The sequence below is a fragment of the Chiloscyllium plagiosum genome, chromosome 17 (genome assembly GCF_004010195.1).
Source record: "Chiloscyllium plagiosum isolate BGI_BamShark_2017 chromosome 17, ASM401019v2, whole genome shotgun sequence".
Classification (NCBI taxonomy): Eukaryota; Metazoa; Chordata; class Chondrichthyes; order Orectolobiformes; family Hemiscylliidae; genus Chiloscyllium; species Chiloscyllium plagiosum.
The window spans coordinates 51,108,221-51,135,783 of record NC_057726.1 but is presented as its reverse complement, the minus strand read 5'-3'; the positions used below and the strand labels follow the sequence as shown (position 1 = coordinate 51,135,783).

Sequence of the window (27,563 nt, the reverse complement as noted above, 5' to 3'; positions counted from 1 at the left end):
GAGTCTGTGATGAGGCCGGGAGTCCGCGCTGAGGCTGGGAGTCTGTGATGAGGCCAGGAGTCCGCGCTGAGGCCGGGAGTCTGTGATGAGGCCGGGAGTCTGTGATGAGGCCGGGAGTCCGCGCTGAGGCTGGGAGTCTGTGATGAGGCCAGGAGTCCGCGCTGAGGCTGGGAGTCTGCGATGAGGCCAGGAGTACGCGCTGAGGCTGGGATCTGCGATGAGGCCGGGAGTCTGCAATGAGGCCGGGTCTGCGCTGAGGCCTGGAGTCTGCGATGAGGCCGGGAGTCTGCGATGAGGCCTGGAGTCTGCGATGAGGCCGGGAGTCTGCGATGAGGCCTGGAGTCTGCGATGAGGCCTGGAGTCTGCGCTGAGGCTGGAAGTCTGCGCTGAGGCCGGGAGTCCGCGCTGAGGTTGGGAGTCCACTCTGAGGCCGGGAGTCTGAGATGAGGCCGGGTCTGCGCTGAGGCCGGGTGTCTGCGCTGAGGCCGGAAGTCTGCGATGAGGCCGGGAGTCTACGATGAGGCCTGGAGTCTGCGCTGAGGTCGGGAGTCTGTGATGAGGCCGGGAGTCCACACTGAGGCTGGGAGTCTGTAATGAGGCCAGGAGTCCGCGCTGAGGCTAGGAGTCTGTGATGAGGCCAGGAGTCTGCGCTGAGGCTGGGAGTCTGTGATGAGGCCGGGAGTCTGTGATGAGGCCGGGAGTCCGCGCTGAGGCCGGGAGTGTGTGATGAGGCCGGGAGTCCGTGCTGAGGCTGGGAGTCTGTGATGAGGCTGGGAGTCCTCACTGAGGCTGGGAGTCTGTGATGAGGCCGGGAGTCCGCGCTGAGGCTGGGAGTGTGTGATGAGGCCGGGAGTCTGTGATGAGGCCGGGAGTCTGTGATGAGGCCGGGATTCCGTGCTGAGGCTGGGAGTCTGTGATGAGGCCAGGAGTCCGCGCTGAGGCTGGGAATCTGTGATGAGGCCGGGAGTCTGTGTTGAGGCCGGGAGTCCACACTGAGGCCTGGAGTCCGCGCTGAGACTGGGAGACTGTGATGAGGCCAGGAGTCCGCACTGAGGCTGGGAGTCTGTGATGAGGCCAGGAGTCTGTGATGAGGCCGGGAGTCCGCGCTGAGGCCGGGAGTCTGTGATGAGGCCGGGTGTCCGCGCTGAGGCCGGAAGTCTGCGATGAGGCCGGGAGTCTACAATGAGACCGTGAGTCTGCGATGATGCCTGGAGTCTGCGATGAGGCCTGGAGTCTACGATGAGGCCTGGAGTCTGCGCTGAGGCCGGGAGCCTGTGATGAGGCCGGGAGTCCACACTGAGGCTGGGAGTCTGTGATGAGGCCAGGAGTCCGCGCTGAGGCTGGGAGTCTGTGATGAGGTCGGGAGTCCACACTGAGGCTGGGAGTCTGTGATGAGGCCGGGAGTCTGTGATGAGGCCGGGAGTCCGCGCTGAGGCTGGGAGTCTGTGCTGAGGCCAGGAGTCCGCACTGAGGCCGGGAGTCTGTGATGAGGCCAGGAGTCCGCACTGAGGCCGGGAGTCTGTGATGAGGCCGGGAGTCTGTGCTGAGGCCGGGAATCTGTGATGAGGCCGGGAGTCCGCGCTGAGGCTGTGAGTCTGTGATGAGGCCGGGAGTCCGCGCTGAGGCTGGGAGTCTGTGATGAGGCCGGGAGTCTGTGATGAGGCCGGGAGTCCGCGCTGAGGCTGGGAGTCTGTGATGAGGCCGGGAGTCCGCGCTGAGGCTGGGAGTCTGTGATGAGGCCGGGAGTCTGTGATGAGGCCGGGAGTCTGTGATGAGGCCGGGAGTCCGCGCTGAGGCTGGGAGTCTGTGATGAGGCTGGGAGTCCTCACTGAGGCCGGGAGTCTATGATGAGGCTGGGAGTCCGTGCTGAGGCCGGGAGTCCGCGCTGAGGACGGGAGTCCACGCTGAGGCTGGGCGTCTGCGCTGAGGCCGGGAGTCTGTGATGAAGCCGGGAGTCCGCGCTGAGGTTGGGAGTCTGTGATGAGGCTGGGAGTCCTCACTGAGGCCGGGAGTCTGTGATGAGGCCGGGAGTCCTCGCTGAGGCTGGGAGTCCGCGCTGAGGCCGGGAGTTTGTGATGAGGCCGAGAGTCCGCGCTGAGGTTGGGAGTCTGTGATGAGGTTGGGAGTCTGTGATGAGGCTGGGAGTCTGTGATGAGGCTGGGAGTCTGTAATGAGGCCGGGAGTCCGCGCTGAGGCCGGGAGTCTGTGATGAGGCTGGCAGTCCTCACTGAGGCCAGGATTCTATGATGAGGCCAGGAGTCCGCGCTGAGGCCGGGAGTCTGCGCTGTGGCTGGGAGTCCGTGCTTAGGCAGAAAATGGTTGCATACTGCATTTTTTCAATTCGACTTTGAATATACATAAGTCATGTTTGCTTTAACAAGTTTACCATTGATGTTCTGCAGTAAAATGTGGGGGCAAATCTGAAAGAGCTATACATGCCACTAAGGACGCTAAGGCCATTTTCGAAGGAAATAAATCTTTTCGTTTATTGGCTTTTATTTTAAAATAATGCAGGAATTCTATACCTTGTTGAATAAATATGAGATCCAAGTAGTTAAAGAAGACTCTGACAGAGTGGATACATTGCGTTACACATGGGAAAAGCTCCTTTTACGTGGAATGGAAATTCAAAATCATCTCATTTCTTTGCAACCTTCATTTCGTACGGAACTGATCACCAATGTTAAAACATTTATGGGAGATGCAAATAAATTTTGTTGCGACTATGAGAAGGTAATATTAACATTTCATTATAAAGTTCCACAGGCTATATATCTGATCATTACTTGACATCTTCTCAGTTATAAAACATTAAAGAGAAATAATTAATTACTAAATTACTGAACTGGCTTTCTTCATTCATGCATAATTAAAAATGAATTGATTTAAATGTGCTAATGATTTATTTTTGATCATGAGGCTCTGTGTGTGTACCATGAAGCTTTGCTGCAAAGGTCAAAGTAACAAGAAATGATTTTATAACTATGCTTGTCCCTCATTTCATTGCCAAAAATGATGTAGAATAAAGACTGATCACATTTTCTATCAAGGTCTCTATCTGATGCCATTTTTGCTGACTGCAGGGCCAGTCAGTTCCAATAGTCCCATTGTAGCGTGAATTTGGGGCATATTGAGTATCAGTTGATGCTGGCATAAAGTGAATCAATTAAAGAAGCATCCTGAGTAAGGCTCACCAAAGTCGGTGCCATTATAATGGAAGAGAATGGATGCAAAATTTCACAAACAATTTTTAATTATTGCCCACAGGAAGGACAGTATGTTTACAGAATGCAATTTGATTTTACATATGACACTGGAGCCTCTGCATTATTATCTCTCCATCTTGAAGTATTAAAATCAGCATACAAGCTGGGAAAAGTCACCTGCTATCCCAATGCATAGGGCAGCAATTGAATTAATAAAACAGAAGACAGGGGAAAAGTTATAACAAAGATAATACAACTGAAATGTGCAAAAGATATAAACGGCTTCTGCCTTAACTTGATGGATAAATACACCCATTGTGAAACAAAACCAAAAGATCTTGGGTCTTAGATTTGGTTAATACTGATCTTTGGTGTGTTGGCAGTAGGAGATCCATATAGTTTCTCTATTCCTGGGTTAAAAGGAATGTGAGTTATTTGTGATAATTACAGTTGAAAATTACAATTGTATGGACATGGGATTCAAGAGTGAATAATCAAATAGTCTCAAAACTCCACATTGACAGTTTTAATTTTTTACATCTGTTATTATTTAAGGATTGCAATCATGAAATTATTCATATGACCAGAAAGTTAAAATACATTGCACTTTCTGAGAACGTTAGTGCAGAAACTTTGTGAAGATTGCACTTTCCTTATTGCTTCTTTTGAAAGGATGGAACACTGTCCTTATACAAGGACAATCAAGCAGTAGTAAATAATCTTACAGAGAGGATTTGACCAATTTTTATATTGTGTTGTCCCCAAAAATCAGTAAGGTGCCATCCGGCACTAACATCATCAAAATGTTCTTGGTAACTGTTTGCATCTTATTTACGCATAACAAGGACTATAACAATGTGTGCTCATCTCATGCAGGTTGAAAATCCAGCAGAGGAGAAAATGCCAGAAAAGGTGGAGATGTACATGCAGATCCCTGGCATTCTGCAGTCAGTTCACTGGTTTCCCACTGAAGTTAAAGTGGGAGTTTAATGGAACTCCTAATAAAACTTGCGACTACAGCTTTTTGTACAGTATAATTTGTTTATTTTACAAATTGTTTAAGATCTGCCAGGATAATTTCACTGTTTTGTACATTTCTTTTTCTATTGCAAAGCCAAATACTCTCTTCTATCCTTTGTATCAGGGAGGCCCCATGCAGCCTGGACTGTCTCCACAAGAAGCAAATGACCAATTGGTTATCTATCAGGTGCAGTGACCATGGAACTTGTTTGTGCTTTACTAATTATTTAGAGGAGAGGCATGTCTTTTTGTTTTTAGTCATGTTATTGTATAAATATCTTCTTCATTTTTAACTCAAGCAGAATTTGGGGAAGGTGATAATTTCAAAATCAATAATTTTAACCATGACATTAAAAAATAGTATATACTCTCATGATGAATCTTCTCAACAGATAGTAGGTCACTTAACTGGTATAACGTTCAAGTAGAATGCCCAATATTTGATCAAAGTGGCAAACTGTCATTATAGAAAGTCTGATGAGAGTTAACCTCTGTGTATCCAGTTCTGTCATTACTCCTGACCCAGGTGAAAGAGAAGCAGAGTGAATTAATTAAGTAGTTATTTAGTGGATTCTAACCATGTCAGTCTATTCAGGTAACTTAATGTTTGTCAAAAGGCATAGATGAATCTGAATTTGAGTAATGTGTTGGATTAACTGTTCTTCAAGAGGGTGGAAGTGCCATTCCTTTCAAACTCACTTTATGAAAGATCGTTGTACTTAATGTTTTAATGTCTGTAAAGGTGTGAGAAATTTTTTTAAAACATACAAATTAACTAAAATACAAACTGAAACTATTAGATAGCTTTCTTTTTACAAGGCGTTTGTTTTCCCAACATCAGACTTTAAACCACATTTTACAATGTAAAGACTTTCACATTGTAAGGTCTGTATGTGTTTTTGTGTTGCTGTTGGCTTGCAGATTTCAAAGGGAAATAGAAGTTATTTGCAAGACTAGACTTATGAACACAGTCTAACTGTGGGAGCTTTGTTGTGGTGATCTAAGCTGTATAGATCACATGTTTTATTAGATAATGTTCTGTCTAATCATTACAGAATCGTTTTGACAATCTCTATCGCAAATACATCACCTACACGAGTGGTGAGGAACTCTTTGGACTGCCAGTTACACAGTGTCCTCAGTTGTTGGAGATAAAGAAGGAGCTGAACCTTTTACAGAAACTTTATAGTCTCTACAATAATGTTATCAACACAGTGAATGGTTACTTCGATATTCTCTGGTCTGAGGTGAACATAGAAAAGATAAATAGTGAGCTTTTGGATTTTCAAAACAGGTTTGTTAGCTGTGTGTATTTTCTTGAGCTCTTATCTGATTTTACACAAACCAGGAAATTTCATATTTTGTGATAAAATATGCGTGAAAAAATAGTGACAGTTTTTAAAAAAATAATTGAGAAAACTTTGTACCAGAACTTACTTATTCATTTTTCAGCTTGTTTGCTGGGCTTCAGGTTTATGGACATATATTAGAAGTTAGGCAATACCAACTAAGATTAGATTAAATTAGATTCCCTATAGTGTGGGAACAGGCCCTTCGGCTCAATAAGTCCACACCAACCCTCGGAAGATTAACCCACCCAGACCCAGTTCCCTCTGACTAATGCACCTATCACTATGGGCAATTTAGCATGGCCAATTCACCTGTTCTGCACATCTTTGGACTGTGGGAGGAAACCGAAGCACCCAGAGGAAACCCACACAGAATCTATAAATCCATGTCATCGACCCGAGAAATATTTTGCAAAACTGATTTTCATATCATACAACACAAAACCCATTTATTGATCATTTTGGCAAGATATATCGTTAATTTATCGCTGGTACTGGTGTCCAATTAGCAATGTTTCACAACAAATAATTTATAGTCATTTCACAATGAAATCTTTAAAGTCAAGAGAACATGAAAGATGAAGAATATCATTTAGAGAGGGAGCGAGAGAGCGCGAGCGCGAGAGAAGCAGGCTTCTTCCCTGAAGGGCAGAAGTTCTTTTCTATTGCCTGTTAGTCTGCATAGTAAAGAGTTTGGCTGAGAAAATATGACATAATTCCAGTGTACTACACACCTAATGCTAATAGCTGGATCATGCAAATTGGTTCATCAACCTCAGTTGTTCATTATCGGTGAACTGCGGTCATCAGTCTTAGCCTCAAACTTCAGAAGTAGCTCAACAGTCACCAAGGGTTTGCAATGTCATGACGATGGGGCTGGGTGGCAGTGTGGAACCAATCAGAAATGGTGGAAGCAGTGATTGATGGGTTTAATTCGAATGAACAGAAATGTTCTTCCTCATTACATAATGAAGCAAATTTTAAAACATTAAACCTAGCCTTTTGCACGCAATCCTGCGCAGTCCATTTAAGATATGTTTACTTTGGCTGCTGAGCACCTGAAGAACTTTTTTATTATGAATACAGGGATGTGGACATCTCTGGCAAGGCCATTGTTGCAATATTGTTTTTTTTTGCATATTAACAACTAAGTACAAATTACATTGTTATGAAAAACATTCTTACAGTAGCTATGAGAAGGACCTGGATGGTAGGTCTCAGTGCTTCAAGATCCTATGCTCTCTTTTACCAAATCCACTACACACATTGTCATGGTGCATAGTGCTTAAGACAAAATAACCCTTCCAAACATTTACACCATCATGCAATGTGTTTCTAGCACAGACCGAGCGTGGCATAACACCTGATACCAAACCTGAAGGCTCTCAATGCATGTTTCAGTTGCTAAGTCATTACTGTTCAGCTTGGTTGGTAACAATCAAGTAACAATTTGGTCACTTAGTTTGTTGCCTGTCTTCCTTATTGATTGACTTGGAAGGGGGAATTGAACAGGGTGAGTAATAACCAGCCAATGCACTATTTTCAAAAAATATAATTTACAATTTAAGAAAAACAGTGTTATTCTATGCTCAGAAAGGTGATAAATGAAAAATAATCTATTTTCTTCATACCAACAACTCGGCAATGAAAAAAACACAGAAATTGCTGGGAAAGCTCAGCAGTGCTAGCCGCATCAGTGGAGCAAAAGTTAAATCAATGTTTCAGGTCCAGTGACCCTTCATCAGAATGAGAAGTAGCTGAGATGGGTCACTAACCCAAACATTGACTCTGCTTTCTCTCCATAGATGCTGCCAGACCTGCTGAGTTTCTCCTGTAATTTCTATGTCTGTTTCAGATTTCCAGAAGCTTTTAGTTTTATTTTTGTAATTAATAAATTTGAAAGACTAATTTCTATCTCCGCTGTGTCTGAAGTGCAGTTTATCTTTGAACAATTACAGTTTAATTGTATCTGAACTATTACATTTCAGATGCCGTAAATTACCTCGAGGTTTGAAGGAATGGCCAGCCTATCTTGATTTAAAGCAGACCATTGATGACTTCAGTGAAAGTTGTCCCTTGTTGGAGATGATGTCTAACAAGGCCATGATGGCTCGTCATTGGCAACGCATTGCCCAAGTTACAGACCATGACTTTGATATTGACAGTGAAACATTTAAATTGTCCAATATAATGGAAGCCCCATTGTTAAAGTACAAAGAGGAGATTGAGGTGAGTTTTGATTTGTATAGCTATTAGAATTTGTAATGTTAACTATATATTGAATTGTTTAAAATAGGGAAGAATGCTGGAACATCATTTATCACTTAAACCCATCTATATTATTTTCATTCAAAAAAAAAACTTATTTCAAGAATAATAGTGTAATGGAACTTTCAGCAGGAGCTGGCAATGGTGAAGGAGGGCACCGAATGGGGCATCTGGAGCAGTTGTGCTGGGACATTCAGCGGGAGATGGTGATGGTGAGGGAGGACACTGTGTGGGCAGCTGGAGGAGTCAAACAGAACCTCCCAAAAGGACAGAATTCCATTAGCATAAGGCGACCAGATGGAGAGAAGGAACAGAGAGAGAGACATGGGATTTCCTGAATCAAATGTAAACCACAGACTTAGTTCCATATAAATACCATGTCTTCCTTGTTTAACCTTAATTTACCCTCATCTTTGTAATAGTCTGATGCCAGTGGAGCAAAGAATCCCTGCTTTGTGATCTTTCCACTGTCTGTGTGATTACATCTCATTTTACATTTCTGCGCAGTCAGCAGGACTTCACAGGCATCAAGTCACAACAGCTGAAATTGAAAGGCCGGCTAAATGAGATTGGTTATTGGAGGAGTTGAACCTGGCAAGGTGAATGAGGGAAGCTGAAATGTCTGAGGCTGGAGGAAATTGTAACTTTAGGCCAAAGTCAGGAAAAGGCTCCCCATGGTGTTACAGAGGAAAGAAGTGGCTGGATGTTCTGGCTATCAATGAGTAGGAGGCTGGTCAGATTTGGGGGAGGACCAGAAACACCCAACAGTTGAAGATGGAATGAGGATGCACAACTGGGTGGCTTCAACACAAGTGTGAAGGTAGTATTTTTGATGGAACCTCTGTGTGGGGAAGCCTGTCAGGAAATACTGCAAAGTAGTACAGAAAGTCAAAGAAGTCTGTAGCAGATTTTTGAGGTACTGACAAGGGTTATCTTGGGGCAACAGTAGCCTGACACAGCGATAGCAGAGCTTTTATGAGTACAAGCAGCTGAATGGAGGAACTTGGTCTCTGATTCGATGGCTTTGAGTGGGATACCCCAATAGCTTAATGCAGGGATTGGAACTCACCGATCATGATGACATGGCACTCCCCCCTTTATATCCTCAATCATGCATTTCATAGTGTGAGGTCTCTGGTGGTTCATCATCCAATTGATACTCTAATGAAAGTATGGACGTTTAGAATAGCTCTGGCATTAGAGTTGAATATTTTTAGAGACATTAGGGTGTCCTAATATATATGGTGACTGCGACACATTACACTGTTGCCAGATGGAACTCACACGTCTTTGACCTCCTTCTATGTGCTCAAAGTGTATTGGCCTGTAAAGCCCCTTCGAACTGATTGTTTAACAGACAATCAGTCTATTTGATTACCCACTCTCACCATCACTATTCTTGAAGGCTCATGCCAGCCATCACCAACTGGATGGCATCATGCTTTGCTAGACCATCATGTGTTATATGTAGCAGAGTTCACTTAGTGTAATCCTGGGAGCTGCCCTCATCAGGGTAAAGGGTAGCATACTCAACAGATTTCTGACTTCAGCAGTAAACTTTTATCTTTAACCAAGAACATCCACAGATATTTACGACCACTGTCAAATTTGTGAGTGGTTTATGTTAGCTAAAGCAGGGAAGCTACTTTAGCCCAGTATGTGATCTCTCATTTCTAGGAGACTTCAGACGTCTTTGCAATATATTTGCAATACTTGACCCCAGTAGTAATGGGACGAAGCATATACTCATAGTCATGGAAGCCTTCACCAACTTCATAAAGACCATACTCAAATGTGACCAAAGGGCCTCAGTTATAGCCAAAACGCTGGCACATGACTGGTTTGTCTGTTTCAGTATTCCATATTGAATTCACCATGATCAGGGACATACCTTTAGTGGGAAGATTCCACAGGTGTATGGCATTACCAAAAACTGAATCACTCCCAATCATCCAGAGGGTAATATACAATGGCAACAATTCAAGCGTCTTCTGCATGATTGTCTGCACACCTTGCCTCCTGAGAGTAAATGAAAGTGGCACTGTCTCCGTGTCATAGCGCATGGTAATGTTTCACCAATTCTAATACTATGGAGACATGGGTTTAGGTGGGATTTGAATTCAGTCAATAAATCTGGAATTTAAAGCTAATCTCAGTGATGTGGACCATAGCAACAACCTTCAAATGTTTGCCTTTAAGAGAAGGAAATCTGCCATCCTTACCCGATCTGACCCACTTGTAACTCCAGAGCCACAGCAATGTGTTTGACACTGAGCTGCCCTCTGGAATGGCCCAGCCATATAACTCAAAGACAGTTAGGGCTAGGCTAATAATACTGGCTCTCCCAAAAACATCATCATCCCATGATAGAATAAAGGAACATTTATTTCTCAAAAGTCTCCAGCTTTACAGCTCCCTCTTTACTTTGACCTTCCTCTTGTTTAAGCAACACTTGTTTGGTACTTCTAATATGTCTGTTTGGATTTAATACTCATATTTGTTTAATAATGCCTCTTGAATTATTGCCTATACTAGAAGCTTAATATTCCATCACCATTAAAAAAGTACACCTGGTTGACTAAGAATCTTTGATGGCATATACTTAGTAGGTCATCTTAAGCAAGCTATTATTTTGGATATAAATTTGCTTGCTGAGTTGGAAGGCTCATTTTCAGATGTTTCATCACCATACTAGGTAACATCATCAGTGAGCCTCCAGTGAAGCACTGGTGTTTGTGACCCGCTTTCTATTTAGGTATTTAGGTTTCCTTGGGTTGACAACATCATTTCCTGTGGTGATGTCATTTCTTGCGGTGATGTCATTTCCCATCCTTTTTCTCAGTGTCGTAAAGAGAAAGCGGGTCACTAACACTGAAGGTTCACTGATGATGTTACCTAGAATGGTGACGAAACATCTGAAAATGAACCTTTCAGCTTAACGAGCAAGCTTACATCCAAAACCTCAACCTGAGCATCAAATCTTCTCAAAGCTCACAAAGCTATTAATTGATTAGTTATAAATAAAAATTTTACAGTAAAACAAAAAACTGTCGATGCTAAAAATCTGGACAAGAAATTAGAGGACCTGATACGTTTTCTCTCCACAGATTCTACCAGATCTGCTGAGTTTCTCAAGCAATTTCTGCTTTGATTATAATAAAATTATGTAGAAGTTAACCAGTAAAGAACAGTTGAATTGCTGTTTAACTGTGTGATTTGAATTAGAAAATGTTTCACAAACGTTAGCAGCTGAATTAACTTCCACAGCTAAGAATCATCTGACAGTTGGGAGATGTTATCTAAAATGTAGTCCCCTAATGGGAAGTGTTTAATTATTACACCATCTTTTTCAATGATTGTTATGTATTGACCCAATTTATTTATGCTGTGTGCCACTTTCCTGAGGCCAGATTTTAGTGAAAGTAAAGTGATGTAAATTGACAGATCTTCGCCTCAATGCCATTAGGTTGAAAGCACAAAACAAAGTTTTAGCATCTTTAATTCTGTCTTAAATATTCCTATTGTTCAATTAAAAGCAATCCTTGTGTCTTAAATTCAGGTTAGACCAGTAGTGCTCAATATTTAACCGATGATAATGTGATCTGAAATGTGTAATAGCAATGAACAACATGTCATGACAATTGGTGATCCATGTACAAATTGAGTACTTTTTTTTTCTTTAGCGCCACTCAAAGCATATACATCGCCAACACAAAATCTGTCACGAACAAGTGCCAATGGACAATGTTTTGAAGTGCATTTTTAAAAAAATGCTTTAAAAATTTCTTGGAATATTTGAGTGGCAGCTTGATGCTTTAAAACTAACATATTTAAAATTAAGTTTATCAGAAAAAAAACATTTTTTAATCATTGTGTCAATCCAACACTTGTGCATTATCTGATTTTCAATACCTTTACAAAAAGAAATGTTTGCTATTCACATTGGAGTACAGTAATCAGTTCATCAGTAATTTAAAAGAATTACATTCAAAATGTTTGAAAAATGCCTATTTATATCCTTGTACCCAAAAGAGCCAATTTAATGTTGACATCCTCCTTGAAGGCCTTTACTTGAGGCCAGTGTGAATTTCATCTTGAGGGAGTAGCCAGTTTTGTGAATTGAGTTTGTTTCCAATACAATCTTTTTCAATTTGATGCAGAAGATCATGGAGCTTAGTCTGTGCTCGATATTGGTTATGATTTTGGGCAAATTAACTGATCAGAAGCTGTACACCATGCATTCTGACTCTCACTCCTCCAATGTTTCAGTTGGTAGACTGACAACATTTTTGTGATTTGAGACTATATGTAATCTGCATCACTTTATAGAAACCTGATGAAAATACTGAGTAAAGTTATAATTGAAGCACTCTTTGCCCATCTAACCTTAAATCCCAAAATATGACCAAGAGGCTGCATTTAAAACATCAAAGTTAAAAATCACACAACATCAGGTAATAGTCAAACAGGTTTATTTGGAAGTACTGGCTTTCAGAACACTGATGAAGGAGCAGTGCTCTGAAAGCTAGTACTTCCAAATAAACCTGTTGGACTATAACCTGGTGTTGTGTGATTTATAACTTTGTCCATCCCAATCCAACACTGGCACATCCACATCATTAAAACATCAAGTTTACTTCTCCCACTTTCTGATTCTCATCAGTTCTCTACTTTTTTCTCATGATTTACTTCCTTGAAATAACACATCATCTTGTCTAACTGTCGTTTTACATAAGCAAAATATTGAGTCTCTGGTGCGTTTATTTTATGGCTAGCCAGTTTCATTACAAATCTGAGACATGACAAAGATTTGAAAATACATTTCTGATGACCATTTTTGGACATTAGGATATTTGCATCAGCGCTGTAAAGGAGAGAGATATTGAGCAGAAACTGAAGCAAGTCTTAGTGGAGTGGGATAATCGATACTTTACATTTGCTAACTTCAAAACACGTGGTGAACTCCTTCTCCGTGGTGACAACATTTCTGAGATCATCACTTCTGCTGAAGATAGTTTGATGGTTCTTGGTTCTCTGCTGAACAATAGGTGAGACTTCATTATGTGCACAATTACTAATTTAATGGTTTCGTCCACTTTGTGCTATTTTTAAAATGCTGATGAAGTCCAAAACAAGGAAATTAGGTAGGAATAAAAGATATTTTTCTTTGATATGGTACTGATTGGTCTTAGGCTGTATAATCTTCCAGTTGTTCTTAACTTTGTGTACCTTTTCATTTCAATCAAATTTCAGCTCATTTTAATTATTGGTTTACTATAATTAGAGAATGCAGTAAAAAAACCCTAAATGTTTTGAGTGATACATACTTATCCACTTTGTAATAAAAATAGCATAGATTATGTTACAGCAGTGATATCAATGGTCTAGTAATCCAGAGACCCTGGGTCATGCTCTGGGGCATGGGTGCAAACCCAATCATGGTAGGTGGTGGAATTTGAATTCAATTTTTAAATCTGAGGAACGAAACTATATTCAGTGATGGTGACCAGGATAATTATCATTGATTGTTATAAAAACCATCTCATTGACTGATGTTATTTGGAAGGGAAATCTGTTGTCTTTACCTAGTTTGGTCTACAAATGACATGGTTGCCTTTCACATCAACTCCCCCTCCCACTCTGCTAAGGACATGCAGGTCCTGGGCCTCCTCCATCACCACTCCCTCACCACCTGACGCCTGGAGGAAGAACACCTCCATCCACCTATCGCACTCTCCCCCCCCAGCCCCACCCCCCTCCCATTTATCTCTCCACTCCCTAGGCTCCCAGTTTTGTTCCTGATGAAGGGCTTTTGCCTGAAACGCCGATTCTCCTGCTCCTCGGATGCTATCTGACCTGCTGTGCTTTTCCAGCACCACACTCTTGACTCTAATCTCCAGCATCTACAGTCCTTACTTTTGCCTAATTAATTTTAACAAAATGGTCTAGCAAACCCATTCATTTCAAACTGGGAATAGAAATGGACAACAAATGCTGACCTTAGCTGTGACACCTTACATCCTATGAAAGAATCAAAGAAAAGCCATCTTCTTTGGAATATCAAGTAACTAGTTGACAGAAGAACTGCTTGGATGGTTTAATCTGAAAGCTGTTTTGTATTTTTAATTTAATGATAATATGTTTTATAAAATGAAGAAATCGAGATTGTGAATCAGGTTTCCAAATAACCAAATTTGAGAAGAGTAAAAGGGAAAGTGAGTGATTTGAGATTTAGTATGCACAGCTTCTATCTTAAGAATCTAGATTACATCAGGTAATGAATATTGAGGGAGCTGAATAGCTTCACAGTTTTAAGAAAAGCCGAGTTAGAACTTATATGAAAAAAGTTATCGTCACTACACTACTTCATGGCAGAGTTTGTGTTGATGATACATGTGCTTTAGAAAGACTGCAAAATGTTACATTAGGTGTGAAAACTGTCAAGATCCTGTTTGAAATGTTCTTAAGTTGTTAAAATATTGACATAAGAAATACAATCAGAAGTGGTTCATTTATCCTGTCAATGCTTCTCATTTAATATTATAGCTCAAATTCCATCTCAATCCATCAACTCACATAATCCTTTCTCCATATGTCTTAATATAGGAGGAATGGTTAGTAAGTTTGCATAAAATTGGTGGTATAGTTGACAGTGAAAGAGGTTACCTCAGCGTATAACAGGACCTCGATCAGATGGGCGAAGGAGTGGCAAATGGAGTTTAATTTAGATAAATGGGATGTGTTGCATTTTGGTAGGGCAAATCAGGGCAGGACTTGTACACTTAATGATAAGGTCCTGGGGAGGGTTGCCGAACAAAGAGACCTTGGAGTGCAGATTCATAGTTCCTCGAAAGTGGAGTCACAGGTAGATAGGAAAGTGAAGAATGTCAGTGTGTTGAGTACAGGAGTTAGTTGTCATGTTGTAGCTGTACAGGACATTGGTTAGGCCACTTTTGAAATATTGCATTCAGTTCTGGTCTCCCTGCTATACGGAAGATGTTGTGAAACTTGAAAGGGTGCAGAAAAGATTTACAAAGGATGATGCCAGGCTTACAGGGTTTGAGCTATACCAAGAGACTGAGGAGGTTGGCACTATTTTTTTCTTGATCATCGAGTACCTAATGGAGGATTATAAAATCATGAATGGCATGGACAGGATGTATAGACCAAATCTTTTTCCCAGGGTAGGGGAGGCCAAAACTAGGGGGCATAGATTTAAGGTGAGAGGGGAAAAATATAAAATGGACCTAAAAGGCAACTTTTTCATACAGAAGATGCGTGTATAGAATGAGCTGCCAGGTTCAGGCTGGTACAATTACAACATTTAAAAGGCATCTGGAAGGGTATATGAATAGGAAGGGTTTAGAGGGATATGGGCCAGGTGCTGGCAAATGGAACTAGATTAATTTAGGATATCTGGTCAATATGGGCATGTTGAACTGAAGGGTCTGTTTCCATGCTGTCCAACTCTATGACTCTCCGTCTATCAATCTCAATCTTGAATAGATTCAACAACTGAGCATGCATGGTCCTCTCTATAGAGAATTCCAAATATCTACAATTCTTTGAAAAAATTTCTCCTCACCTTGTACTGAAATGTCTATTATTCTGAGATCATGATCTTTTGTTCTAAATCCTCCAGTGGGGAATTTGAAGTCTGTATGAAATTAGATTTGACAAATTATCTATTAAAAAGTAAGCATCAAAATATTCAGTTCAAAAGATCAAATTGCTGCGATTAATGTTATCCCTAAAATCCAAATTTACATTCTGTGCCATAACGAATTTAAGTGATTGAATAATTTGATTAAAACAGCAATGAATTAAGGCATATTGTCAAAATTGCAATGAGAAATTTACTTATGGTAAGGTGCTGTATGAATACAAAGATTATTATTTCATGAGTATCATTACATTTTATTTTTTAAGTAGTGCATGCAAAATTAGTTTTGTCACATTTATGAATTAGCAGTGCTAAAACCTAGATCAAATTTCCTGTGTGTCATTAACAATTGCTAAAATAAATATATTGCGAGACAAATAGATATAAAACTTACATCACTTAACAGTGATGTGTAAAGTTAAGAGTGTGGTGCTGGAAAAGCACAGTGGGTCAGGTAGCATCCGAGGAGCGGGAGAATCAATGTTTCGGGTATAAACCCTTCATCAGGATCATCCAGCATCTGCAGTCCTCACTTTCACTAGTTAATGTGTAGATGTCAAGCTTATGTATCCATCATTCCCAATGCATTGCTCAAATTTACATTAGCAGTTTCACTATAAAATTCAATAAAACAATAAATTAATACAGTTTGTCAAAGTGAGTTCATCTGATGTACCTGATTTCCTCTCTCAGGTACAATGTTCCATTCAGAGCACACATTCAAAAGTGGGTACACAAACTATCATCCACCACGGATATAATTGAGAGCTGGCTGGTTGTACAAAACCTATGGATATATCTGGAAGCAGTGTTTGTGGGTGGAGACATTGCCAAGCAACTTCCAAAGGTCAGCTATAGTTTACCTACAATAAAATTCTCGCCTGGAAATGCATGAATGTAACAAAATTTTCGATTGATGGGAAATTTTCTTTTTTAATATCAAGTCTTAAGAAAACAAGTGAGGACATAGGCTAATGGAATGCGTGTGTTAATGCTTAGTGTCAAGTGTAGGGGTATATCTGCTCAGGCTGCTGGCCCTCTTACTGTGAACACTGACTACTTCAAGCAGGAAAGTGGAAGGAGAAATTGCTGAATAGCATAGAAGAGTGAATTGGAGAGAAATCCCATATCTCTCAGATACTTCTTTTTTGTTATGTAGGGGAAGCACGGTGACCCAGTGGTTAGCACTACCGCCTCACAGTGCCAGGGACCTGGGTTCAATTCCAGCCTCAGGTGACTGTCTGTGTGGAGTTTGCATGTTCTCCCAGCATTTGCATGGGTTTCCTCTGGGTACTCTGGTTTCCTCCCACAATCCAAAGATGTGCAAGTTAGGTAGCTTGGCCATGCTAAATTGTCCACAGTGTTCAAGGATGTGTAGGTTGGGTGCATTAGTCTGGGGTTAAATGTAAGGGAATCGACCTGGGTGGGCTACTCTTTAGAGGGCCAGTGTGGACTTGTTGGGCCAAAGGGTCTGTTTCCACACTATAGGAATTCTAATTAATTACAAGGACAGTAGCAGCAGAATGTGGAAAAGTGCATGCTTACCTATAAGGTGTTGATTGATGCAGGTTTTATGTCTTAAACAACAATACCTCACTCATATTAGCTTATTAGTGCAGAAGTGTTTCATTCTCTGGAGAAATTAACATATAATTATGAGGTCCATATTCATACCTCACCACTACTGGTATTTAAAGAGTTCATGAAAAGTTGGTTGGTGATTGATTCTTTTTCTGGTTATTGATTTGATCCTGTAAGTGTTTGGTGTTTTTAATGGTTGATTAAAGTTGCAGAAGTCAATAGGGAATGGTGTGCCAGGTGCTGAAGAATCTTTTGCTAACATCAAAGGTTCCTCACAAGCTAGTTCCTCTAATACATGGGTGCAGTAATAGGCCTTTCCAATGAAATATACCCTAACTTGGAGGTGGGGGGTGAGGGGGAGGGGTGGGGGGGGGGAGCAGGCTGCTGGAGGAGGAAGTTGTTACTTGGAGCAGGTGGCCATGCCTACAAAGGATGTTCAGGCATTAGTTTTCCTTCCTGAATGTCAGTGAGGAACAAGATGTTAGAACATTTGAACATCAATAAGGAAGGAAGTATTCTGAAACAGTTTACAAGTATAAAACTGTCACTTTGAGAGCCAGGTTCTTAACGAAAGTGTGAATATTAAGAATTCTTTTGTACCTGTCTTCCATATGATGTTGCCTGTCAAGTGCTCTCATATAGTGCTAACAGTGATCACAGAGTGAAAAGCTATTCACTTTCAGTGGAAGGGGGACTAGATAGTCTTGGAGGATGACCTCCAGCAACTCTGAACCAGGAAGGTCTGGCTGCACACTACACTTTCTTGACATGAATGACTGTAATCTGGCCTGGCTGCCTGACAGGCAATAGAGTGGCAATGCTCCTTTCCTGAGAGATTCACCCTCTATGGATCCACTCTCCTGGGACTGTAACATTAATAATTCTAGTCATTTATTGGAGGACAGTTTGCTTAGCCACTGTGGCACTCTGCAAGCTTGTTTGCACACTATAATCTTCGAGGAGAAAGTGAGGTCTGCAGATGCTGGAGATCAAAGTTGAAACTTTACTGCTGGAACAGCACAGCAGGTCAGGCAGCATCCAGGGAACAGGAAATTCGACGTTTCGGGCACAGGCCCTTCCTCAGGATTCCTGAGGAAGGGCCTGTGCCCGAAACGTCGAATCTCCTGTTCCCTGGATGCTGCCTGACCTGCTGTGCTGTTCCAGCAATAAAGTTTCAACTGCACACTATAATCGCCAGTCATTGTGGATTTGCAGGGCAGCATGTCAGATGTTGGGTGGTTGTTACTTGTGCTGCAGTGGAAACTCTGACCAACCCTCTGACCAGCTGCATCAGGGTTTGAACCAATGCTGTGTTATAAGAGTTGACCAATATCCTGGAAAATATGGGCCAAAAACTCTGTACAAAATTCCTCCAAGCTCCTTAATACTGACTATAGGTTTCTGATAGGTTTCCAAAGTGATAGATGTCTTACTGTGCATGACCATCAACTTCCTTCTGTAGGGTTCTACATCTGAGTCCTCACATGAGCTTTCTGCAGCAGAACCATACGCAGTCACAGCTTCTGGTGTGCTGGCACCTGTGCCATCTTTATCTATAGTCTACCTGGCTGAAGGCCATTTGTGCCCAGTGTCTAACCTCATGGAAATCTCCCCTTCTAGGATAACCCCTGAATTACACTAGGTGTTATCTGGACTGGTGAATTTGAGTGTGATATTGAGTGATGATGCATTTTCAGCATTCTCTTCTGTTGAAAGGGGAAATGCAATGGTTTGGTGTGTGTGGAGTGAGGGGAGGGGTTTTGGAGGTGCACACTGGCACAATCCGCAGCCAGTAAATCAGACAGCATGGGATGATTGGCAGGAGCAATATGAAAAGATGAACACTATCATCTTGATTTCAGATCCACCGTTGGACCCAGTCTTAACAATGGACATCATAATAATAGTTATTTTCTCCATGAAATTTAGGGTACATAGTTGCACCTGCCCCCTCTAGTTAGGTCCTTCTGCAGCCTGTTGCTTGAAGCTTATCCTGTAAGAGACAGGGAAGGGTTCCAATGCGTGTTGTGAAAATTGTGTGGATGGTGTGGTTATAATGCCTGAATAATTGGTCATATGTGAGCATGCTGTGGGACATGAGTGTGAGGTGTGTGTGGATATGGTGAAACATGAATGTCAAGGTTGCAGACTGAGTGACCAAGATTGTTGGCAGATTAGTGATGGGGGTGTGGTAAGTGAACAGTGTGTAAGGCTAATGGTGCTATAAGGATATGACCCTTAAAGACTCAGTCTTTGACTTTGACAATTCACATGAGATCATTGAATTTCTTGCAGCACCACAATCAGGTCCTTGAGACTTGACTCCTGCCATTAAGATTCTCTGCTCTCTGAACATAAGAATGAAAGGATTCCAATCCGCTTGTAGATAGATGACACCTCTTCTCCTACAATTGCCTCCAACAAAGCTTGCACAATAGTGCCCATGTACTTGAGGGCTTGTGCTTTCCCATGTTGTGTCATTCTTCAATTTTCCAGATCCGAATCATTTCTTGCCTGTCTGCTCCTGCAACATTGCACCACTGCTTCAAGACCTGTTAGTACTGGCTGGATGCTGAAGTTGTTGAAATTGACATATAGCCCAAACTGGTGTGATGTCTGCATCACGATCAACAAGCATGTGTTATTCGAGTGTTGCCTGCATATTAGGAATCTTGTTACTTGTAGTTATACAGCTAGGGAAGAATTCTTTCATCATAAACACAAGTTTCTCTGTTCCAGATTTAGGTAAGCTGCTTGAAATGTGATATTTTCTATTTTTTGTGAGACCTGCTCATTCACCCAAACAACAAAGTTAGAATTTACAACTCATAATGAAAGTAAAATTAAAAACTAAGCATATATAAGGCAAGAGTTTGAATAGATTGTAAAGTTAAATCAGTACAAGGAACAGAATTGTACATGATGGATTTTCAGTGTTTAAGTGTTACCTTTATATAAAAATAAACTATTAAATCTTCCATGTCACAACAGGAAGCAAAGAGGTTTTCCAATATAGATAAGTCCTGGATGAAGATAATGAGCCGAGCCCATGAAATCCCTAATGTGGTTCAATGCTGTACAGGAGATGAAGCTATGGTCCAGCTGTTACCACATCTCTTGGAACAACTTGAAATGTGTCAGAAATCATTAACTGGGTAAATGCTGTAATGGTGGAAAATAGTGTTAATTTTGAGATTACTACATATAACTGTGATAAAAAATTTGAGATATTTAGTTTGGGACTTTGAGCACATTAAAGTAAACAGCCAGACTACAAAGAACAGAGGAGTCACAGCCTGTCTCTGTTTGTCAAGCAAGTGAGAATGTCTTCAATCCTCTGCACTTCTTCTCTCTCCCTTTCATTACTGATTTTTGGATAGATCTTCAAATAACTGAAATGGGCAAGCTGGGTCAAAGGGCATCCTTCCCTGCTGTGAGATTCTATATTTCCAGGTTCTTGCCATATTATTTTACCCCAGGCCTCTGCCAAACAATGCTGATGTTTGATGAGATATAAGCAGGTTTTCCTAGAGCCTTGTATATTCTTGTCTGATTTGGATTATGGTTCTTTCTTGTTATAGAATTTCAAATTATCTATTTGTTTATTTTTCCCATTGAGGAATGGGAAGTATTTAGCATGCTCAAACCAAAACTTAGTTTTAGTGACACCTTTGTCCCTTTCTTTCCTGTTGCTATTAAATATCAGGTATCTGGAAAAGAAGCGCATGATGTTCCCAAGGTTCTTTTTTGTATCAGACCCTACTCTCCTGGAAATTCTGGGACAAGCTTCCGATTCGCATACGATACAAGCTCATTTGCTTAATATCTTTGACAATATTAAATTGGTACTATTCCACGAGAAGGTGAGTTTGAATTGTTTATATAACTATGAAGTTAACTCCATCTAACAAAACAGCACCATTGCAAGACATGTGGAGATGGGGGGTGTTTAGATTTTTGTAGGTATCCAAGGTATCGAATTAGCACTGGCACAATAAACAAATTAGGTCAATCACTTCCTTCTGGCATTTGTATGATTCTGACATAATATTTAACTAAAAATAATAACATTTAAAACTTTTGATTCATTTCACTTTGCTATTTCCACTTTACTATTCATCCTATTCTGGATGGAGAGAGAAGTTCAAGGTAATTGGCATAAAGAGCCAGTGGAGACCTGATGCGAAACCTCTTTATGCAGTGAGTGGCTAAGATTTGGAATGCACGGCCTGGTAGGAGTCACGTGCAGATTTGATAGTAGCTCAAGAAGTGAATTGGATAAATACTTCAATGACAAAAACATTTCAGATGTTGGGTAAATAGTTGGGGAATCGGCCTAACTGGATGGCTCTTTGAATGATTTGATGCAATCAGTAAGCTGAATAGCCTCCTTTGGTGCTGTACTCTTCTCTGATTATAGCAGTATCTTTCGCAACACAGAAGAGTCGTTGGCCTTGAGTGTAACAGTTGGTGGTATCTACAGCCTGGCAATGTCTATGGAATAACTGTGGACATTACAGAAAATATTTGTTTCACCTTGGCACTTATGGTGCACTCATTCCCACCATAAATATAGGCTTTGTCAGGGTTGAAGCCTCTTTCTTCCCCATATAAGGCCAATAGCATAATCTGACCATTATCAGAAATGCACAACATAGGAAAGTTACCCTATTTCTATTTCTCATTGGAGCCATCATAGGATTAGAGCTGTATGCTAAAAAATAGAATGAATCTTAGCTGGGCATCTAAACTCCCCTTTGCATTCCTCCCCCTTTTTTCAGCTTTACTGATTGTATTTTCTGTCAGCGTCTCCTCTCTCCCTGCACACACACACACATGCACAGCCCCACCCCCCGCCCACTCCAGTGGGACTATCTGTTCTTTCCAGTCTGACAGTTGGACGCACCATTATTCTGACATTCTCACATTCCCATCACTAAACCTGCACTTTCAATGCCCTTTCTCCCCCAGCACTCCACTGCTCCCATTCCCCACTCCCCTCCCCTGATAAATGTTGTCCCCTCCAAATCAGTGCCACGATGAAGAGTCATTTAGACTCAAAATGTTAACTTGCTCTCTCTCCATAGATGGTGCCTGACCCACCGTGATTTCCAGCATCTTTTGTTTTCAGTACAAGTTCTGGCATCTGCAGTAATTTGCCCCTATCTAAACTGAGATTGTGGTTTTGATTTCTGAAGAAATACTTGATTTCATTAAAAAAGAATTCAATTTGGGGGCCATGCAAAACCAAAGCCACCAAACTGCATTGGATTTTTCCAGGTGGGCACACTGATCATGATCTGAGTAATATGGATACCTGCTATCTGTAAAGGAATGACATTATCTGAACTCACAAACTTTGGAATTAGCTCTTCCCTTTATAGTATGGACTTAGATTTTGAGTAAAAGTACATCTAACTAAATACAAAATAAAGAACTGCAGAACATGGGAGGGGCTGGTCTTGTGGTATTATCAGTAGACTATTAATCCAGACACCCAGGTAATGTTCAAATCCCACCACAACAGATGGTGAAGTTTGCATTCAATTAAGAATAAGATATTAAAAGGTTAATAATGATCATGAAAGTATTGTTGGGAAAACCCATCTGATCCACTAATATCCTTTAGGGAAGGAAATTGGTCTGGCCTACAGGTGACTCCAGGCACATAGCAATGTGGTTGACCCTCTAATGCCCTCTGGGCAATTAGGGACGGGCAATAAATGCTGGCTTAGCCAGCGATGCCCATATTGCCATGAACAAATAAAAAAAGTGCTGAAGATCTGAAACAAACAAAAAAAGAAATTGCTGGGGAAACTCAGCAGGTCTGGCAGCATCTGTAGAGAGAAGTTAATGTTTTGTGTACAGTGACCCTTCTTCAGAACAGGGTTCTGGAGGATTCTATGGAACAGAGTTTCTGAAGGAGGGTCACTGGACTCAAAATGTTAACTCTGGTTTCTCTCCTTAGATGCTGACTGGCCTCCTGATGTTTTCCAGCTATATCAGTTTTTCTATCTGGTTGTCGTTTTTACACTCATTCCAGGTTTCACTTTCATTGCTGTGCTTTTGCTACCCACAAATTAGAATTCCAAGTTCTTCACATTTATTACCTGTATATATAACTAAATTCCTTATCTGTGCATCACCATTCACTGCTTTTCAAAGAGTTTAAGCTCCTGCCTTTCTTGTATTCGAGCTGCACAATCCTGTAACATTTCTTTTTAGTGATTGGATTAGAGCAAAAGTGATTTGGAATAGTTCACCATATTTATTAGAAAAGTTTGGAATTTAAAAATGCGCTACTTAGTTTCAAACCTGCTAGGATTCTTATTAAAGTGCATGATCAGCCTCTGGTGGTTTTAAATAGTATTGCTGAGATTATGCTAATAAATGGAATGACCCGTATCTAGATATTTTTAAATTAACCTTGTCAGAGGTGTTATTACTTACTCTTAGAGCAAGTAGGCCGTCTGGTTTAGATGTAGGGACACTACCACCACAACACAAGAGTCCTTAAGACAGGTATCAATGTAATTTCTTATCGTGTCTGAGAGAGGAATATAAAACACTTCATGTGTAACTAATTACAATGAAATACACCAACCATTGGTATTTTGGCAAAGTTAGGAGACATAGGGCTGAAATGTATTGGCTACCTGTGGGCAGGAAAACAGGCATGTATATCTGCAAATTACTCCACGCTTATTTTTACAAGTAGCGGGAGAGATGCAATTATTTCTCAGTTAAGAGTCTCATCCACTGCCATTTTGGTTAACTGAGAGGCAGAAGAGGTCAGTTTTGAACATGTAGCCTTCTCGGTTTAACTCTGTGGGTTGCTGCCCCTCACCAGTCTCCAGTGTCACTCGGAGGTTCCTCCTCACAATTTTGTCTTCCCATGTCCCACTTGCCCATCCTGTTCAACTCCTCAATCGAGACCTATCCGTCTTGCCCCAGTGCAATCCCAGATGTACCTGAAAGTTTGTCTCCATCTTTGACACCACCTTCTTTTGTCTCCCCCTTGCAATGGCATTATTGACGACCCCTGCTGGCACTACCAGTGTGCAGAGCTCCCCACATCCAATTGCTCAGCTGTATGAGGCTGGAAATCCTCCTGCAGATAAGTGGAAGACTTGCCTCTTTCTAATTAAACAGCCATCACTCGAATAATTTAAAGCGGGGCCAAACTGGTGAAATGGAGGCAAGCTTACCCCCAACATATGAGGGACCTTCCCCTCCATACATTGTCCAGCCTATTATGTGCACACTTTTCTGTTCATGTTGCTTCAAGGAAGAAGGTTGAGCTGGACTCTGAAAGAACATTCTGCAATTCCTTGAACAGGGCCAACAGATCTGTATGGTTGGACAGGACTACAGTTTAAAATCTTATCCAAAGGACAGTAACTCAAACAATGCACAGCAATGTCAAAATCGTATGCTTAAACCGTGGGCTCGAACTTGAAACCACAAAAACTGAACCAGTAATGAGCGCGCTATTAATTGAATCAGGCTGATAAAGTGCTGAAGCAAGACTCCCTCTGGCTTTTATTTACAGTGAATAGTTGTAGATAGATAGCTTCAGAATTTTTTTTAGTATTTGATCATAGGATCTGGGTGTCACTAACTAGGTCAACATTTATTGCCCTTCTCTGCATTCCCTTGAGAAGCTGGTGGTGGACCATAGTGTTGAGCTGCGGTTGCTGGGGGCAGGGAGACCTACAACACTATGAGGGAATGTGTTCCAGGATTTTGACCCACTGATTGTGAGGGAATCGCAATGTGGTTGCACGTCAGGATATTATTTGGCTTGGAGGGGAATTGCAGGATTGCAGGTGGTGTTGTTCCCATGCATCTGCTGCCTGTTTGTCCTTATAGTGGTAGAGATCACAGGTTTGAAACATTTTTATGATTACACTATGAATTTCAGCAATGAAAATCTTCATAATACATGAATAATGTCATGCACTTAGAACAGAACTTATGCCCTGCCTCAATGCCAGTTAGCAGGGCAGGGACATTTAATTGAGTGGGCAAAAGACATTCAGAGCCCCATATCACTGTCACGAGTATTTAATAAGCTGTTTGTGGCAGTCACAATGTGGAAGTCTGAAACATGAACACATTGAGAACTATCTATTCTTCCCTAGCTATGCCAATCAGTGAATCCTGTCCTGTGATCACCATCCACCCTCCCTGTGGCATGGGCCTCTGGTAGATATGTTACTGGAAAGTGAGGACAATGAGAAGCTGTCAGCAATGAATTGACTAGCACCTTTTGGGGAATTGGGTTTCTACCCCCTCAGAGCTATATTTTAATCCTAATGAAGGCCTGCTGTTGACCACTTATGTACCTAACTGACACCTGATTTCGCTGGCTTTCCCAGAACGGCTCTTGCTAGCTCATCAGTGAGTAGGCAAGACTCCAATTTACTTGGATTAAATTCCATCCATAATAACTAGAGGAATTCTTACCAATCAAATACTTATCCCATTAGTTTGCATGCAACTTTATTTTCTAAAAGATTAAGTGAAATGATGCTTTTTATAATTGTGATGTCAGATGTATGCATTGGACAACAACGTATTAAACATGGTACCGAGCACAATCCAATATTTTGGGTCAAAGTTACACGTCTTTACATACAGATCTACGATCGCATATTGGCTGTGTGCTCCAGAGAAGGGGACACAATTGAACTGGATAAACCAGTTGCAACAGAAGGAAATGTTGAAGTTTGGTTGAATTCTCTGCTTAAGGAGTCTCAAAGTTCACTTCACAGTATTATTCGAAATGCTGCCTATGTAATACAGGAAGAACATTTTAATCTTATTGATTTCCTGAATACATTCTGTGCCCAGGTAAGTTCTGAAATCTATTAATTAGCATGCTATTTTGTTCTTAACCAATTTAAAAATACATATTTTGAAAGCCAATTGTGATCCAAATTTATAAATGAATGAATTCTTTCTCAATATATAGTGGGATAATCACTTCAATGGTTTGGTCACCATGATTTATTGCTCAGAGGGGAGGTTTTTTTTGATATGTGCTTCCATGAACATGATTTTCTCATCCATTAATAGGTTTGCAGGAGCTGAATTTTTTTTTGCTTCAGATTCAAGTAGTGGGGGCCAATATTTATTGGGTTTTTGATCTTTGAGCATTGACTTTAGTGGATATGCTAATGGAAACAAATGTAAAATTCAGATTATAATTTAGTTTTTGGTGTACTGTGCAATCTACAGTAGTAATCACAACTGAGTTAAAAGCCACTCAGCACCAGGTTATAGTCTAACAGGTTATTTGGAAGTACAAGCTTTCAGAGTGCTGCTCCTTCGTCAGGTAGCTAGTGGAGTAGGATCGTAGGACACAGAATTTATAGCACAAGATTAAAGTGTCATACAACTGATATGATGTATTGAACTAACCTAGATTGCTGTTAAGTCTTTAATCACTTAAAATGGGGTTGCAGGTTTCAATTGATTAATATGTAAATCCCAGAATTTCTTTCGAGTCACAGCCCTGAGATAATTTAGGGTTTATCAGTATATATATAAAAAAAGACATCTCAGCTCAAACAATGCATTAAAGTTACGAGGTTGAGAGTCTATCTGTATCCCAACCTTGAGTCAGATTGATTCTATTTCCAATGTAGGAATTTATAAAATGTCATATTGACTGACTGCCTACAGATTGTGTGCTTTTTGAACAAAATAGAATGAATCTGCAAATACAAATCACAACTAAATTCTAGGTGTTCATTTTATATGGCGCCAAGGCTGTTTGAAACAACCTATTTATTTATTTGTCTAAAGAAGATCCGAGAGACAAGAATTAGGCTTACTTCCAAATGGCCCTCATTGTGTATGGGCACTAAAATGGGGCACATTACACCAAATGCCTTGTGTGTGAGGGCATTAGCGCACATATTGAATATGTGCAAAAAGTATGCGTAGCAACAGTCACCTGTAGTGTGTTGGTACTCAATACTTCAGCTACTGCCCTCACTTAATGTCACACAGTTGAACATGTGGTCAGTACTGTAGCAGAAGGAACATCCTCTCATCTTCAGTCCCACCCCAATGCTATTCAAAGAAATTAGCAGATATGCCAAAAGCAAACTATTGAGCTTGCTGGAAAGCTTAAATAAGAATGGAAAATGCTGGAAAAGACTCAGCACCCATGAAGATTGAAATGAGTTAATATTTCTGGCTGTCTTTTCACCATAATTGGAAACAATAGAAATGTATTAGCTCTTAACAAGGTGAAATGGGGCATGGTAGATAAAAAGCAAGATGGAAGCTCTGTGATAAGACTGAAGATGGGGAGATATTAAATGACAAAACATTGCTAGAGCAGAGCCAAAGGGAGTCATTGGCTACCCCTCAATTTGAAGGCTCCAGTGGAGATGTGTGTGGCAGAAAAATAAACATCTAAAAACAAAATCAGAAAAAATATTAAGCCAAATCTTATTTTAT

At 41.0% G+C, this 27,563-nt stretch overlaps 1 protein-coding gene across 1 annotated transcript in view; it reads left to right on the top strand.

Moving 5' to 3' along the window:
* LOC122558738 (dynein axonemal heavy chain 5-like) overlaps nt 1–27,563 on the top strand; it is a 274,642-nt gene that overhangs the window by 101,229 nt on the left and 145,850 nt on the right. Inside the window, exons 26-34 of the mRNA XM_043707530.1 lie at nt 2,515–2,733; nt 4,351–4,413; nt 5,282–5,520; nt 7,564–7,804; nt 12,692–12,891; nt 16,200–16,353; nt 20,079–20,242; nt 20,794–20,950; nt 25,731–25,943. Of these exons, the coding sequence (XP_043563465.1) occupies nt 2,515–2,733; nt 4,351–4,413; nt 5,282–5,520; nt 7,564–7,804; nt 12,692–12,891; nt 16,200–16,353; nt 20,079–20,242; nt 20,794–20,950; nt 25,731–25,943 (1,650 nt within the window). The remainder of the gene's footprint in view (nt 1–2,514; nt 2,734–4,350; nt 4,414–5,281; nt 5,521–7,563; nt 7,805–12,691; nt 12,892–16,199; nt 16,354–20,078; nt 20,243–20,793; nt 20,951–25,730; nt 25,944–27,563) is intronic.